The sequence below is a fragment of the Lepisosteus oculatus genome, chromosome 5, assembly GCF_040954835.1.
Source record: "Lepisosteus oculatus isolate fLepOcu1 chromosome 5, fLepOcu1.hap2, whole genome shotgun sequence".
Taxonomy (NCBI): Eukaryota; Metazoa; Chordata; class Actinopteri; order Semionotiformes; family Lepisosteidae; genus Lepisosteus; species Lepisosteus oculatus.
In genome coordinates, this window is record NC_090700.1 from 34,657,076 (window position 1) to 34,675,377 (window position 18,302).

An 18,302-nucleotide genomic window follows, 5' to 3' on the forward strand; every position below is an offset into this window, starting at 1 on the left:
ACAGAGTGACATTTATTTGCACAGCACCAGGAGGGGGCATTACTCCACACTTAGGCAATTAATTACTTTGGCTCCTGAGCAAATAGACCTAATTGGTTTCAGGTCAGGTCCTGCTGTAGTCAGTCAGTCAGAGGGCAGATTATTTTAACCCTCAGCCCAATTTAAGCAAACACCATGTGTATGATAAAATTCCTGGCCAATTAGTCTTCTGCAACGGAATATTAGTTGCTACATAACAAAAGCGTGCTGTAATCATTATTACAAATTTATCACCACAGTATGCAACTGACATCTCTTTCACACATGCCTCTATTAGAACAAGGGTATTGAAATGTTTCACTAATGTGATAATCACAGCCTTGTGAGCAAAAGAGGTGTGGTAGGCATAAAAGTGAACAATGCTTGAAAAATGTACCCAGACGTTTTCATTTAGACTACTGAAATTCCTACCCAAATTTATTTTATGTGCAGCAGCATACTGTTCCTTTAGAGGACATCAGTCCTGTGAGACAGGCATTGCTCAGGCTGGCTTAGGTGGGTTCTTTACCTGTGGCAATGTAAGGACATGGGTGTCATAGCTGGAGTTATTGGTTTTAATTAAAAATAGGTTAATGGAATTTGTAGATGGTTGCAATACCATAAACCAAAAGGGCAAAGGGGGCTGACTGGCCTCCTCTTGTCTATATTCATTCTTCTTTTCTAATCTTCTTTACAAGACACAGACATGGCATGCTTGTCGCAAGACTCTCTTTCCAAACTGAAAATGCAAATACTACACATCAAATAGTGATTGATGACAGCGGGAGTTGTACCTGTCTAAAATATTATTTGTTGATAACCAGAAGACCTTTAGAAATTTCCATTGTGGGCGACTGAATTTTTACCTGTTTTAACTTTTGCAACATCAGATGTCTCAATTTGGAATACCAGATGTATGGTTCCATTCAGTACAATCTGCATCCTGGTAATCAAGTGGATTCTGCTTAATTTAGGCTCTTAGAGAGTGATGCAGTGTTCTAATAATATTTTAAAGCTCCACTTCAGATTAAACATTCATTGATTAAAGAACAAAATTGTCCTTTTTCAGATTGTGCACTGTGTGATGGTGAAGCCACGGTGGCATCTACTACTCCTGTAGCAAGTACAACACAACCTTCGGGCCCAGTCAGCACCAGTAACGGGGCCTCAGAAAGCACAGCTAGTGCTCTCTCTGGTAAGTTCAGCCATTTTCTTCTCCCCATAGCAACCCTATTCAAGAATTCATTGTCGTCCTTCTAAGATTCATTTCCTTGATTCAACCCTAATTAAATATCTACAATGCTTAGTTTGCTTATTAAACCAACTTCTTTCACAAAAGTTCTGTAGCCTTTTTATGTAAAAAAAAATGATGATGGTCTTATCGACAAATTCACAGGAAGCCTCAGCTATCGTTATTAATAAATCAGCTGTCCCAGGAGAAATGATTGCTACTGCATGTTCTTTTTTATGTTCTGAACATTGTGAAAGTATGTCTGTCTCTCTCTCTGGAGAGCTGCGAAATTCCTTGAGCCATGAGCAAGCTTTTTCACTGTAAACAAATCCAATCATACTGTGTTTATGTTTCTAGTTTTATGTTTCTGTTGGTAAGCTTTTATGTTATTTTATGAGTGTAACAACTTTGAGAATCTTGCCTGATATCAGAATAAATGACTTGCTAATTCGCATCATTTGAAAGAACTGGATAAGTACTGTAATTGAGACTTTTTTAAAGCAACTTGAAAAAGAGTGGCTAGGATATTCTCTGAGCTACAGCCAGTACCCAAATTTTAGTGCTTTTCCAATTGCTTTGAGATTGAACCAAGTCATAGTTGTGATAGTCATAGAACGAAGTTGTTGTAATCCCATTCTTGATTACAAATTTCTGCAATCTAGAACATAAAAACATAAATGTTCCTAGTCTTGTCCAGATTTGAGGTGAGATTATTGCTGCTGATTAATTTAAAGGGCAAACTTTACATCTAGATAACTCTTCATGATTGGAGAACATAACTGATGATAGAACTTTATAGTTTGTTGCAGCCATGGGCCATGTCACTTGCTGACCGTGACTGGGATTCAGAAATTACCCTTGCAACAATGCACAGTTGGCTCAGGGACACTGAGAGTTGAACGGAATTGGTCAACCAGGGCTCTATCAGTTCTCTGTGACACAGTGATCCCTGTAGTCACTTCCCAGGTGCTTGTAAGCATACAGTGCCGTTGGTACGGGATGTGCTTCCTTTTTGAATAGTGTTGATCCTCAGGTACAGAGCTGTGTTATCTCTGAGGTGGTGAAAGACGACTGGCCTGCAAGTGGGCAGGTCAGAAGAGTCCTTCCTCATTCTTTTGTTGGGGTCATAGCAATACATATGAGCAGAGATGTACAAAGCTCATGACTGGCTTTTGAGATTTTTTTGGGTGAGATTTTAACTCAGTAAGTTATCTTAAATAAATGGAGATTCTACATTTTTAAAAAAGGGCAGCAGATGTGTTGAAATTGTGACCCATTGAAATAAACTGATTGGTACTGTATGTGTGCTTTTTCAGGAATACAAGAGAGCACAGCTACTGCTGGCGTGGAAAAGAAGGAGTCCACGACCCTGTACATGTCATCAAGCACAGAGATGCATGTCAGCACAACAGAAGGCAGCACAATCTCTAAGGTGTCTGAGGGAACCACAGGATCACCAACAACTGAAACGGCAACAAGCAGCCCCGTTACCACCTCCCTCCCGTTTTCCACAGTAATGAAAACAATGTTACCTGTCACGTCTTCTTCAAGTATGTTGTCTAAATCACCTCTTCCCTTCCACGAGGTGAGGATAAGGACGTCTGCAGAGCAACAAAGGCAGATATCGTGAAGCTTTGCTTGTGTCATTAACAACATTGGTGAACTTCACTGACTCGGATTCAGCTCTCGTATTTCAGGTTAACACTGATTGAAGTCCACAAGTTAAACATTTAGATTGCTGTGATATGCTAAAAGAAGAGTCGCCTCTTCTCTCAGTTTGTTAGCACTGGGCTTCTCATTCCAATAAACAGCTTGTCTATTGAACTGTGGAAAAGACTAGGTCATTCAGATGGTACGTTTTAGGAGAAAAGAATGACACCAGGTCAACTTCAATAGTTTCTGTGATTGTTCCCCCCAGAATGCTGTGAGATGAAATTCTGTCACATTTTTGGGGTATGGTAAAAAAAAAAGAAGCAGGTTCTAGACAATCAAAATATTGAAGGGTCTTCTCATTCAGGCCTTGTTATCTGGCAACCTAAGCTGCTCTGGTGTACGCTATAAATCTCCCTCAGCTCATTAATCACTGTCTCCCGCCACCCTGCCCAGCTGAAAATAAAGTGCCATTCTGGACCAGCAAGCATTTTAATTAGAAATGCAAAATTCTCCATCAGTTTGACCAGTCATTCAAGACAAAACTAGGTGTTCTGTAAGAGTTGTACAGTGTTCAATGGCCCATCAAACACAAAGGATTTTAGAGGCTACTGCCTTGTACAAAATATAAACAATTCTTGTCCTGTTTCAGGTCGAGTGCGTACACAAGGACCAAATAAGGGACAGAAATGCAGTGAAGCTGAAATTGGAGCAGGCAACAGACTGTGTAAGTATTGCTGAAAAATGGTCAATTTCAGTCTGATTCCTTGAAGAAATCAAAGCAATTCCTAATTTTGTTGTATATGACAGTGTGGTTTGGTTATATGTATAAAGGCCCATGGGAAACAGGGGACAAGGGCCACCATTTTTCTTGACCATCCGACACTGGAGGTGGAGGTTATGTGGTCAGCATCGCACTCCAGCCAACCTATTAACCCCGGAAGGATTAACCCCCAGTACTCATTTGGAAAGCAAGGCTGGACCTGAGAGCCATCTGGAAGGAATTAGGGAAAGCTAAATTGCTTGCCCCTACCTGGGATTGACCCCAGGACCTTCTGATCAGGAGCCAGACACCCTTGTCTTCTGAACTACCACGGCTACTTGGTTATGTGAACGCCTAAACTTATTTAAACAGCTGAAGAGTACAACTTAATAATGCTTCACTTTTACATCCCTCCATGTCTATGGTAGTATTAAACCCCCTGTACCATTTATTGTACCATCATGTTTTGCAGCACAGTTATTAATAATTAAGAAATATAAAAATGCCTGAGATTTAGAGAAGGTGAACACTTGTACTGAGTGAATCACTCTAAATTGTGCCCAATATTTTAACCCAGAAACAATGCTCTCTTAGTCTTGCGGTACATAGTTTAGCGAGAAAGAGAGAGAGCTACTGTTTTATGGGAGTGAGACTGGACGTTTGTCAGCTTAACCAGTAATGGCCCATATTCAGAGCACAGGTGGAGGAGCTCTATGATCTAGACATCACTTGTTCAATCCTCAGTCATCATCTATCCATTTTCATGCTTTATCCACTTCAAGGTCACAGGGGTGCCGGAGTCCTTCTTGGCAATCAGCGGGCACGAGGCAGGGTACACCCTGGACAGGATGTCAGTCCATCTCAGGGCACACACAGACACAGACATGTACACACTTACGCAGGGTCAGTTTTCCCCAGAAGCCAATTTACCAACCAGTATGTCTTCTGGACTGGACCAGAGCAAAGGGAGGAACCTCATGCAAAAATAGGATATTCATACAGTACAAAGTCTACGCAGATGGCACCCCAGGCCAGGAACTGTACCCATTGCTCACTCCAAAGCAGCAATGCTAACCACTGTGCCACCTTGCTGCCCCCTGACTCATCATGTCACTAGCCAATTGTGAACAGGACTCCTGAAGCTGTGGCGCACAGTTGGTTGAGATTAGTTTCGCAGGAATCTCTCAGATATCTAGTAAACACTTACGCCCGTGACTTTCTGGGCAACTGTGGACTTACAGTGACATCAGGGAGGGATGCGGCCTTCGTCCAATCAGGACTAATTCACCTGTCAGGTGCTGTGGAGATAGCCGCATGAAAAATGGAAAATGAATCTGCACACGAGCACACCTGTGTCTCATTCTATCCTTACCACCTCCGTGCCAGGGCTTTGAGTCTTAAAAACAGTTGACAGTTTTTAATGATTCCACAATAAAGTAAAGGAAGCTAACAGCTCTGGATCTCAATACTACATCACATAGAGCAGTTTTATGATGAACTGGTTTACTAAATTAGCTGGTGAAGGCTTGTGTTGAACTTGCTTCTAAATTTCCTAAATAAAACTATAAATAATATGCATAGAAATATGCACTGTGACATTAAACAGTGTAGGCTGTAATCGTTGATTTATGAGATTTATGATTTATGATTTATGTCTCCATTGAGACATTTTTTATCTCAAGTTCAACACAAAAGAATAGTTGTTAGTGCAGGGGCTCCCAATCCTGGACGTGTGGACCCACACCTGCTGGCTTTTATTGGAGCTGAGCTCTTAACTTTAATAGGAGATCCTACTCTGATCCAACAAGATTTTTTCATATTCATAGGTTTTGCAAGGTTAAGACGTGTAATAGAAGGGAATCTCCTTCATGTCTAGGAACTGAAAACAATTACACTGTGCAGATTAAACCTATTATTGGGACTATTAAAGGTTCAATTATTTAATTGAGGCGCAGTTGGAACAAAAGCCAGCAGGTGTGTGAGCCCTGAACAGATGAATTAGGTTAGAGGATCCTTACTCTTGTATGCAGGAATATCAGCTGAAAAATTCTCAGCATTTCTAGTAATTATAGGGCTTCATTCACAAAAGGTTCTAAGGTGCACTGTATCTGATAATTAGCCTATGGACACATTTCACTTTATTGAGATGCTTTTATAAATGAGGCCCATTTACAAATCTAAACCAAAGCACAGAGCATTAGCATTGTATGCATTTTTTACATCTTCTTAAAACAACAGTAGCTATTTATTTCATGTGCAGTTCAATTTTAGCATTGAAAGTGCATGACATGAAGAGAGATGCAACAAACTTTCAACAACTTTAATTTTTCAAAAGTTTCACCTTTGGCCTAAAATGCCTCAAGTGACAATTCGTGAGGTCTTCCACACTACTTCCAGTAAAAGAAATGCATTTTGCCACTTTTGTCTCTTGAGTTAGATTTCCAAAAGGGAAAAAAAACATTTTGTTAATTTAACTTTTTTTGTATGTTATGAATTTGAATTTGATTGCCTTTTAAGCTGTGTTATGCTTAGTCTGTGTCTTTTACCCAGAATGCCTAAACTATGACAATAATGAATCTGAGACAGAGGTATGAAAATAAAAAAAGAAAGGATTAAAAACACCTGAGATAGCTCTCCAGTCCCTTTGCCAGAACAGGAAAGCCCATTCTTACCCTTCAGTCACCCCTCTTGTTCGCAAACAATAGGAACTTAGAAGTGACATGTTTAATTCACAGCCAGAGTGCCGCTTCAACATCCTTCTTCTCTAGCATCCACTACAAAAGTCTGACTTCCTTCCCCGATCTATAAACATCTTCTGATACTACAATTGGAAAGGGTTGAAATCGGAAGGAGCAAGCAAAACACTGAAAACAGATATGCAAGAGTTTTCCCACAGCACTGAATATTTTATAGCTCCAAATAGGCAATGTGTTCATTTGTGCTGTTTTGTTTTTACAGCACAAGCATCACCTTACTTGTTTTTTCTGCTGTAGCTTTTACACACACATAAATATTCATCTTACCGTGTCAGGATGAAAGTTCAATCAGTAGTCAAATGTAAGCCACTAGAGCGGTAAGCTGTAAAATCGTGTCCCAGGAATCCTTTATTGTTACATTTGCAAATCTGGTTATTTGCAAATGAGAGAACAAATAATGCCTTTTGAGGTTTTTGCTATTTAATTTGAAAATAAGGCATGTGCCACAAATATCTACTTTAGCCATAATGATTAATGACATATTTTAGCATTCTGGGATCCAGGAATGGAATTCCTGATGAAAGATGGTAATAAAGAGACAATGGAATAGCAACACTGTAACTTAGAGGACAGTGATGGATTTTACAATGGGAATACCACATTATGCCTTATCTGCCCTGTACATAGTTTCTCATGCTTCAGAACAATCTGATCAGGTTAACAATACAGAAAAAAAACATGTTTGAATCTTAGTAATAGGACACACACTTTGGCTTCATGTGAAGGAAAAGATAAATGAGCTTCTACAAATTAATACACCCTCAAAGTTGAAACGTACCTCTCTGATGCACTTCTACATTTAAAAAGCGAGACTATGACAAAGTAAAGGCAGAGTTGGTTTCTTTGAGGTATCCAGTGAGGGGAGTCAAACTGCTTTATTTTTAGAGGATTCTGGGATATTCAAGCCATCAGTGTGGATTGTAATGGCTACAGTAGCGCTGTACTGCCCTGCTCACCTCTGTTGGCTTATGCACTGGCCTCTTCAGTATGCATTGTATAAAAGCATTCAGAATAATCAATATCACCAATAGAGATATGCATACATTAGCCAACCTGAAGAGGATGAGTCAGTCTACAAGTTGTTCTGTGTTTCTCAAACCCAATTAAATACTGTACTGTATATATCTTTCTGTAAGACAGAAATACAGCAAAACCCTAATATAGGATCCTGAAGTAGCCTATAGTATTTTACATATAAGAAAGAACATGCTATCTAGGCATGTTCTTGATCCTGAATCTCTGAATTCATTTAAGAAACAGTGGAATATGATCCTCACATCAATTACAGTAGCTACTAGCAAACAAACAAGGCTAAATAGCCTCATCTAGCTTGTGTTTCCAATATTGTGTTTGCAGGTCAGCCCTTTGTCCTCACAGACATGGCCTAAAGCAGCCATGCTGGTGTATTGAGAACTGTGTGGGCTCTGCAGTGCCATCACAGACAAGGATCCTTCCATTTGTATATCTCGACATACTGAAAATGTTGCTATTTTCAGAGTTTCAGCATACACCGTATAAATTACTTAAGAGAACCCTACTGCAATTCCGTCCCAGTGATATATATACAAACACAGGTGACAAGTCAAATGAAACAGCAAGAGAGGAAACACGAGAACAGTAGGAATGGTAGCACTAGCCAAGAAAACTGTGTTGTAATCGTCAGTTAAATTACTTCGTCCCAAAAAGCAAATATGTGGCACAGATCAGATAAACTGTGAACCAGTGAATGGAGTGGAAACATTCAGTATGAGAAAAATCCAGGAATGCAGCCTCTAAAAATGGTTGTCCCACATTCCCATGAGAAAAGCAGCGACCTCTCTTTATATGTACAAGAGCTCACAGGAAGATTTCAAATTACACCGGCTGCGCCAAAATCACTTTTCCACAACAATTCCTCCATGCTAACGTCATTAGTCACGGAGAGGGCATGGGCACCAGCTTTTCACACAGCTAAAGAACACTTCCACATATCTCTCTGTACCTACTGTACTCATTGGACTTCAAGACAGTCAATGCAAAGCAACTGGCAGAAAGAGAGAAAGAAGGAAAAAGTCTGAAGTACAGTACAGCTCCTGAGAAACAGACATCATGCAAGGGCTGGGAGACTCTGAGGTCTCTGGCAAGCTCAGGAAAGAGAGAGTCATAAAAAGGCAGCTGCAGGCAGTATTAATGGGGATCCTGTGTATACGCACACACAGGCCTGTAGGGACCCCTCTGATTGTCTTATTGGATCACATTACATAAAGTGAGGATTGTTCTCTGGATTGTGCAACTGGGTGACATCATTTAGTGAAGGACAGAGGGTGTGGTGAGCTGGTACAGATCCCAGGTCTTGTCCAGTGTGGATTAAGACGCTCAGATGTGTGTCTTTCGTCTCATCGTCTCTAGTCCTCAGGTGGGACAGACACGTGTGTCTGCATACTGTGTGTGTGCACGTGCGTCAGGGCAGGCCAAGTGCAAGCCTTCAACGTTACAAAATCACGAAAGAGGTGGTAATGAACAAAAGGTTGCCTGGTAACCACAAACAAAACAAATACAAGGAGATAATATCTGGGAAGGAAAATAAAACACTGCATCACTGAGTCTCATGAACTTGAAGTGCTGTGCTAAGAATTTTAGATGTGAAACGCTCACAAATCATACAAAAAAATTATTTAAACTTTTTGTGAGAGTAGTAGGGAACTTTAACAGCCTGTTGGTATGATGTGGGACGCAAACACAACAGACAAGTTCACACACAGATAACATGACATAAAACTACTTTCATCTGCCACAGTGCAGATCCCTTGAGCTGGTCTTAATTATGTTTTTTTTTCTGTCCTGCAGGAGTCACTCAAGACAAAAATAGAAACCATTACTAACGAACTGTGTAGCCGTAAGTGCGATCTTCAAATCTCTGTGGATGAAAAGAACAAAGAAGCTCTTGTCACCAGCTCAGAATATACAGGTCTGTCAGATGCATGTCTGAATTTTTTATTGAGCTCAACACCTAGAGGGGAAGCGTCATTCAATTATGCTGTTTTAAGTAATAAATTTTAAAGAGTTGAGAAATATTAATCAATTTTAGGATTAATCCTTAATCAAGTTCACGTCCTTTTGAATATTTCACTCTTGGCTTGAAATGAGAAATGTCTTTATTTTTAAGTGATGCTTGATTGTTCTGATTTGCAGATCCCCTTATCGTCAATGAAAAGGTCAAAGAATTTAATTCTCCACAGATTGCTGATAAGGTATGTATGTTTTTAGCTAAGAGAATTCAAGATATATGTTCAAATATCTAACATAACTTGAATAAGTGTACCTGTTCCTATCTTAGAGACTTTATTCTCGTGTGTGCATGGGTAAGATTACCTATGTTTCTAATGACGCTACTCAATTGTGAAGGCTAGTCTTCCGATTCGGAAGCAAAACAGCTTTTACAGAAAGTGGTTATTTGTGCAGATTTATTGAGATTACTGTCATATTTGTTTTTGCAGCAGGAGGAGAAAGTTCTGTGCTCCCCATTGTTGGTCTCTTGAAACCAGCAAGTGATGTAACTGTGCGGCACTACACATGACATAATGCCACTAACAGTTCCAGTCAGCTGGAAGTAATTTCTGTTTTCATGTGCAGAATGTCTTGGGCTGCCATCCCCCCTCCCTGCCCACTCTCATCCACCCACCCCCCCCCCCCCCCGTACTTCCAATGTCTTGTTTTCTTTTTGTCCTATTGCACAAAAAAACTCAATTTCCAATAACATGCAGTTTCCATTATTAGTATAGTATTACTGGTAATAAGTGATACATTTCCCCTCTGCTACAGCAACATGCTCCCACCAAAGCAACATGACCTGTTTTTAAAATCTGCTTTCCATTACAGTACTTTGTGCAAGACTCGTGTAACCTAAAGGCCAAGCACCTGCGTGATTCAGTTTTTTGGCAGCCAGAGCAACCACTGATTTAGAAATCTAACCCTGGATTAAAGTAAACTTGCAACCATCAGTCCACAGCAAATTGAAAATCCAATATTCTATTTGATGGTGGATTGCAACTGTAAAGATGAACATAGTGTGTATCCAAAAGAAAGCCACAGCCAAGCATTGTGATGCATCTTGCTTCCATCAGTCAATAAAAACAATCAATAAAATCTTGAATGCAAGAGGAATTTCTTCATTAAAATTATATGCGTGTAACACATACTGCATGAATTGATTGTCAATGTTTCTTCTCCTTGAACTTCAGGGATGCTTTTAGTCCTTAAAAATAGCAAATAAAGACAAAATGTACATTGATATACAGACTTCAGGTTTCAAACACGTTAGTTCATATTCATCCTCAGAGAGAGAAAGTGACAGACAGAAGACATGCATTTTTATAACAATGAAATCTATGATAAGGCTGACTGATTCCATGTCATTTTAAACTCTTTATATATTTGTCTTTCTATAGGTGGGAATTGTGAAGGCTTTGCCCAGATGGAGGTCACACTCTCCCACTGTCCTGGTCTCCTTGTTGCTAGCTGGCCTGCTGCTGGCTGCCCTCCTCATCGGATGTTACTGCTACAGAACACGACAGAACCACAGCACCAAAGGGATGAGGCTGGTCAGTGTCTGAGAGACAGAGTGCTGTAATTAAGATGTTTATGCTTAAAAGGATGGTTTACATTGTCTGCCTTTCACTACATTTTGTCCCATGGCATTTTCTGTATCCTAATTATGTATCCTAATGAAATGCTCTCTTTCTTACTGACTTCCTCTCGTTCTGGCTGTGAGATTTATCAGTTTATTGCTCTCAGTTACCTGCATTCTTAAAGAGGAAAATGCCTTTGTGCTTTTAAAAGAAAGTGTTTTGACAATCTTCAGTCCTTGTTTTAAGCATATGGATGTAAATCGTGAACATTTATAATAATAATAATAAACTTTATTTTATATAGCACCTTTAAAGCACCTTCTCAAAGCGCTTTACAGGATGACAATAACAATAAATAAGAAGAATACAACAATAAATAAGGAGAATACACAAGATAAGACACAATAACAATATATAGAGGAGACCGTGGATGGTGGTACTAAGAAGAGCAGAGGGGTGAAGAATGGAACCAGTTAAGTAAAGGCTTTTCTGAAGAAGAGGGTTTTGAGTCTCTGATATCCTTGGCAAAGAGTTCCAGAGCCTGGGGGCATAACAGGAGAAGGCCCTGTCACACATACAATGTAGACGGGCTTGCGGGACAGTAAGGAGGGCAGAATTTGAAGAGCAGAGGTTGTGAGGTGGGGAGTAGGGCGATAATAGCTCAGACAGATACCGAGGTGCCAAGCCATGCAGAGCCTTATAGGTGAGCATGAGGATTTTAAAGTCTACACGGAATTTGACCGGAAGCCAGTGCAGGGACTCCAGAACAGGAGTAATGTGAACACTTGCACTAGACCTGGTCAGGATTCTGGCTGGTGAATTTTGGACATACAACTATAAATATTATACATTTATAATAATATGGGAACTATAACTATATCACAAGGAAAATATCATTTTAATTTTCCTGTCCTCCAAGGTGTGATGGGTGTCTTCCTGGAATAGCAACAAAAAACCCCAAAACATGTAGATAGGATCACAAACAAGAGTGTCATTTTTAGGGTAAAGAGACTACATTGATCTCTGGCAGGAAGCACAGATCATAAGTGGACAAAAGAAGAACCCAAGTGGATCCAAGGAGACAACACCTGATGAAGAAGACCCTCCAGAAGATGACAGGAAGCACGCTTGAAGGAAGCTGGTTGCAAGAGTCAGCCAAAGAAATCACACGCCAGAGACAGGACTTCCCCACAGATAGATGCTTCCACACTGTTTTATTGTTTGAGGCTGGAAAGAGCCAAAAACGTAACAGATTGTCCAGTCTAACTCATGAAAGAGCCTTCAGCCCTGCCTCAGAAGAGAAACAGTCAAAACTGGTTGAAAAGATACAAGCTCGAGTCATGGAGTTCTTTGGCGAGCAAGCAGAGGGAAGTTTGAAAAGATGGTGGCACAGCAGCAGCGAGTGGAGCTGCACTAACGAGCTGGTCCCGATGCGTCCGATCACTATAACAGGGGCGTGGCCATCTTGTCACCGGTGGATGAGGAGACCCGGCAGGAGATTGTGAAAATGATCCAGCAATACATCTGCAAATGGTTTAAGATGAAAAGAACATGTGTGCTGGGAAATCAGTGAAAAAGGAAGTGGAAATGTGTTGGCGCATGCGATGGAAAGGCATTGTTAATCTTCAACTTTAACATCCTTCAGCTTTTCGTAAGACGTTTCGGTGGTTGATTTCTGCTAGAAGGGTTGCTTAGCTGATTGGAAAAAAACATTGAAACAATGATAAAGAAGCCTTGAAGTATGAATGAAAACTTTTGTCCAGCACCTCCAACGTGATTTGGGCGTCATCTAAAAGTTTTCAACTGCTCCATCTTAATGATGATTCTTCAGTTACAATCAAACAGCTGCACTTTTTAGCAAACATCAATTTTCCACAGCTGTGTAGGGCTTGAGATTGCCTTAAAATTGCCTATGGCTGCATTCATTCTCAGAAACTGAAAACTGAAAAGAAGTACACCTAGATTACAGTTCTGCCAGTGCACACCCTATGAGCCCATGATCAGACACATCCTCTCTTTTCCTTGAACTTTGATTGATTAACCCTTTATTCCCCTTGAGCCTTTCATGTGGGGTCCCCAAGAGGGAGTTTTGCTGGGGCAAAGTCTTCACTGATCCCAGCAGATTCTACCAAGCTAAGCCCTGTATTGGAAGTAAGTGGGCTTGAAGCATTGTGAAGTTTATGTTTCGTGACTGCCTCAGTTACTAACAGATTGATAAGATGGAGCACTTCATTAGCAAAGGAATGACAAAGGTCCTTTAAAGTGCAAAGCCACTTATAGCATGATCTTATTTTCACAGTCTTGTTTCAGTTACTGCCACAGGTGAGCTCCTCTGTGTTGAGAAGCTTGTCTTTTTATGTCTTTTTAGGAAGAACTGCAATTCAGGATTTGCTGGTTATCTATTTTCCAGTCTTATAATTATGTCAACTGGCAATGGACAAAAGAGAATCATTTATACAAACATGTCCTGTTAAGGAGGTGCTACAACAACCATGTGCACCTAGATTTTTGTTTACTTTCCAAATAAACACAGCTGTTTTCCATACAGTGTACAGCATCATAAATAGAATACCTTTTAACTGGATAAACCCAAACTGAAAGCACCTGGAAAAGATTATATCATTACTTTACAACTGCCCATAGATGCTATATCTGTTTTAAATGAAAACCAGCACAATACTGTTTCTATTCTCAGATGTTTGGATTGTTATATTAATAAAAAATACTAGTACACATGTTTTGTTTAGCATGGCCTTTCTGGACACAATTGAGGACTTGCTCATAGATTTACTTTTCTAATTGCAGAATATGTTCTTGTACCCAAGGTTGTCCTAAAGCGCCTGGGCATAGCAACTTTAGCATGAAACATGACAAGCATTCACCCTTCTAAAATACAGCTGTTTTTAGATTTCAGCTATCACCAACACCTTATGTATCACTGTCCTCTCTTTCCTGCATTGTAAGTAAAGCTGGACAGAGCTGTCTCACTGAGTGCATTGAAATATGTGTTCCTATGTACCCACAGACTGAGGAGCCCTACCAGGCTGATGAGGACCAGGGCAACACTCTGGTGTCAGTGGCTCCACTGAATCCCCCAGAACCTCAAGAGAAACCCAGCATCAACGGAGAATCTCCTGAGGGGGCAAAGAACCAGGCACCTCCCCCTGGTACCACGGCTCCTACCGCCACGACCAACGGCCATTCAGCCAGCAAACAAGCCCCTGTAGCTGACACAGAGCTGTAACCTGGGCGCAGACAGGACACCACCATCTCTTTCACAGGCAAACTAACAAAGACAAAGCAAAGAACGACACAGTAGTCCAAGACCAGGAGAATTTTCAGCTGTCATGTGTTTCTCTTTTATTGGCGTTACTTTACTGTCTTGGCTGCTGCCTACCTAATGAACTTAATCAAAGAGTGACCCCCACCCCCACCCACCCATAAAACAACAAACTAATAACTATAATACTACAGAAAATGTGAAGAAATGTATGCACTGGCATGCTGGAAAAAAGAAGGCCAATTTAACTGCAGAAGAATAATTGTATGTTGTACTCAGACTGCAGATTTAGCACTGCAGTAGACTCCATTTTGGAGTTACACGTGTAACTGTAACACTGTTTGTGCTGTACACTTTTCACAAGTTGTCCTTCAAAAAAGGCTTTATCAGCAGATTGAGTTCATTTAAGATTTGTTTTGTATGTTCTGTTAGAAATAGCAGCAACATAGCAAGTCTCATTTGAATAAAAATAATTACATTTGGAAAACATCACTCTGTAGAGGACTATATTACACATTATACGTACTGTAAGGTTCAGTAATGCTAAAGCCACATATTAACAGAAAACAGGCACTATAATTGTCAGCACTGTTTTCTCACTTTGGCATCTAAGGTGTTGGGCTCGATTCAAGCTTAGGAGACTTCACTGTGTTGTGTCTGGATGTTCTCCATACCTTTAAGTATGTTTTCCTGCTATTCAGGCAAGGTTGCCTACCTATTTTACTTTGGCCGTTGTCCCCTCTACGCCTGTGGCACTGTGATAGACTGACATCCCACCCAGAGAAAGAGAAGTCGCTTTGCTTTGGGAATTATCTGACTTACACCTCCCCCTACCAGAACAAATAGCTGATAATGTATGAGGCGGACAATCCAGACATAAACATTACAGAGGTCACTGCCCACCTTTCAAATATTGTTCCCTTTCTTCTGTGGGTGTATTGAGAAATTAGCTTTTCTTGCTGAAACGAAGTTGATGGTAACAAAAATGAAATTGTATTTTTGTATTCTGTTATAGTTGTGTGTCAACTAATCATTCTGGCATCCGAGATATAGTACAGTAGACACACTGCAGTTGTTTGGTTATTTTGTTCTATCAGTAAGCAGTCTGTTTACAAGCCTCTACAACTCCTTCTTCTAATTAAATGCCGCACACTTTTTTTAAACTTTACAAGTCTTGTAAATTCAGACAACGTGATGTTTTGGGGAATTAATGTCGGGGAAGAGTAATAAATGTTCTTAATGGTGCTTATCTTACAATGATTTGGGCACTTGTAAGAGATAAAACCAAATAATTCTCCACTTCATTACCGCCAGCCTTACTAAGACCCACAGTGTCCTGATATGATGAACACAGATTCCAGTACAAGCCTCCATCCGAACTCTAACTAGCAATTTAATTGGTTATTTCTTTCAGCAAGCTTGCCCTCATGTATCTTGCTGCAACAGAAGCCTTAAACATGTGCTGGAATCACCAGTGCCCTTATCAGGCATTGTACCTGATTATTTTATCATTATACTTTGTGTTTCGTAATTTTGTGTAATGACGTAATCGTTTTCACTCAGCATATTATTGTACAATGTGCAGTGTCAGATTAATGTGGTTTTTCTCAGATTCTGTCTTTTACTATAGCACATCCATAATTTCAAGGAAAAACACTGTGCTTGCCACTGGCCGCAGAGTCAGAATTAATAATTTCCTGACTTGTGAATGTGAAGTTGGCTATTGACCTTGGACTTGTGCAGAACGTGGATCAGCGGGTGATGTGCATGAATGTCTTGACTTCAGACCGAGCTTCTTTGTGTTGCAGAACTCTTTTTAGCTCACGTTGCTTCTTATACAAAATCAACTGGCCAAGCACATTTTGTTCAAAGGGCTCGATTGTTTTTCGTTTGGAATCACCGAATGTTTTTCTGTTTTATTCTGTCACATGCAGGAGATGTCAATTGATGATCGACATGTGTAATTGATAACATGTGTTGACCAAAAATTGCAATGGTTACCCAGTACAATCCATTAATGAGTATTAGTGAAACAAGGACTATGCTCATTCTTTGCTGTCCAGCCATTTGCTTTTAATACACTTCTAGCTAGACAACACAATAGAGCAGAATTAGCAATGACTGGAGGAAAGATACATAGTAACAAAGCAATCTTACAGGTTCGTAGAAAATCGCTGGGCTGCTGCTGCATGGTCTGTCCATACCAATGATCACTTACTTGTGCCTCATTTAATGCCAATCATAATCAGCAAATGACAAAGCTGTACATCTGTGTTTGTACCAGTGATGTCTGTGCTGTACTTGTTTATTTGAATTCCTTATTGAGGAGGCATTACAAATAAAATGGTGGTGGATTCACACAAAAAGCTACTCCTCCACCTTTCTTCTTGCTCCATGCATGGATGGATGAAACTTCTCATTAATATTGAGTACCAATTCAAGCAGTTTACAGAGTCCTGCCATATTAAAATGGGCACTCACCATTACCACCAGGCCACTTACTGTGCGCTGCCCAGAGCCATTACACGAAGTATATCATTTGTTTGTGGGTGCTCCATTTTGTGTTTGGTGTTTTTGGCAGATAGTGATGTTCTCTGTGTGTCATTCTGATATAGCATGACTCTGAGAGGGCCATTCATATCTGCCTTTTCTTTTTGGTGCATTTGGTGTAGGGAATGTTTATCAAAGCCTTCAGTCAATGACAATTTTGTTTTAACAATTTGTGCCATATCCTACTTAATTATGTACCCTTCTCTTCCTGGATCAGTAAAAATCACTTGGTGATTCATAGATGAATGCTGTACTTGGGTTCTAAGGTTGCAAGGGCCATTCCATTTATGCAAATGCTGATCTTTGAACACACTCTCTTTGGTAATTTTCCATGTCAGTTAGCTAGCTGAATTACTTAAAAAAGGAGGCTCTTACACAGACTGGGTCATTATTAATATAAAAATGATCTCTTGACTTCCAAGGTATCATTTGAAGCTTCTGTTGTGATTAGATCGTCATTTAATGTTCTAAGAACGTAGTTTTGGTATATATATATGTATGTATGTATGTTTTTTGCAGCAGTGTGTCAAAAGTGTAAAAAGTTATTCTTTAAACCAGGTGGCCCAGAGATGTTGCAGCAGAGAAACAGTATTCCTAGATTGTGAATGCAGCTGACTTTTTAACTGGAAATCGAGATCTATTTTTGCAAGCATGCAGGAATTGTTTCAACAAAAGGTGATGATTTGACATAACTGGGTACATAAATGTGTTTCTTTTATAACATTCCAAAAAAAACTTGTAATGCTACTGCCAGTCTTTTAAAAAATATTGGATAGGAATAAATATTGGGAATAAATTAGTTTTGTATGAATGCTAATATTTTTCATAAATATTGTATATGTAAATAAAACAAATGAATCCATCCAATATAAAACACATTTTCTGTATGCATGGAAATAGCAATTGTATGTTAATGAAAGCCTTTTTTTCTGGGTCTCTCATTTATTGTACAGGTTTAAAAAAAAAAGTCCCACCAGAATTCACAGCTGCATTTTGTGGTTTTGTAAACATAACAAACATTACATCAAGTATCAAAAGACTGGTTGTGTGCTGTCTTTTCTTGTGCTTTTCAGTTGAATGAGAGTGTATTAACCATATTAACTCCTGCACAAAAGAAACTTTAATTATAGGATCTTAATATTGTATCATTGATTGCTTATGAAGTGTTGTGATTCAGAATGTTCTAAATTAAAGAATTGGGAATTGTGCGCCCCTACATGCCTCACCCCAAAAAAGTTGACATACTAGTCACGCTGAAGAAAGCTTTTCTGATTTTAAGGTCTTACAGTAAATCGGAGTCATCTCATGGAATAAATTTGGTTTCCTATTCTGACTATTAGATACAAAGTTCTTTAGATTTGGATTTTTAAACACACGTTGAAAATCAATCCCAAATGGCAATGCCTTCCACCCCACATTCCTTTCTTATCCTTTACAGTATCTGGGT

At 39.7% G+C, this 18,302-nt stretch overlaps 1 protein-coding gene across 2 annotated transcripts in view; it reads left to right on the forward strand.

Annotated features, from left to right (window-relative positions):
* Nucleotides 1-17,894, forward strand: part of LOC102694203 (hematopoietic progenitor cell antigen CD34-like) — a 30,870-nt gene extending 12,976 nt beyond the window's left edge. The window contains exons 2-9 of one of the 2 annotated variants that reach the window (XM_015342817.2): nucleotides 1,088-1,213; nucleotides 2,566-2,834; nucleotides 3,552-3,626; nucleotides 9,245-9,365; nucleotides 9,590-9,648; nucleotides 10,846-10,998; nucleotides 13,085-13,176; nucleotides 14,051-14,140. In XM_015342817.2, the coding sequence (XP_015198303.2) occupies nucleotides 1,088-1,213; nucleotides 2,566-2,834; nucleotides 3,552-3,626; nucleotides 9,245-9,365; nucleotides 9,590-9,648; nucleotides 10,846-10,998; nucleotides 13,085-13,138 (857 nt within the window). In that variant the 3' untranslated portion in view covers nucleotides 13,139-13,176; nucleotides 14,051-14,140. Of the gene's footprint in view, nucleotides 1-1,087; nucleotides 1,214-2,565; nucleotides 2,835-3,551; nucleotides 3,627-9,244; nucleotides 9,366-9,589; nucleotides 9,649-10,845; nucleotides 10,999-13,084; nucleotides 13,177-14,050 lie in introns of both variants that reach the window. The other variant, XM_015342816.2, reaches the window with a different exon arrangement.
* The last annotated feature ends 408 nt before the right edge of the window (nucleotides 17,895-18,302 follow it).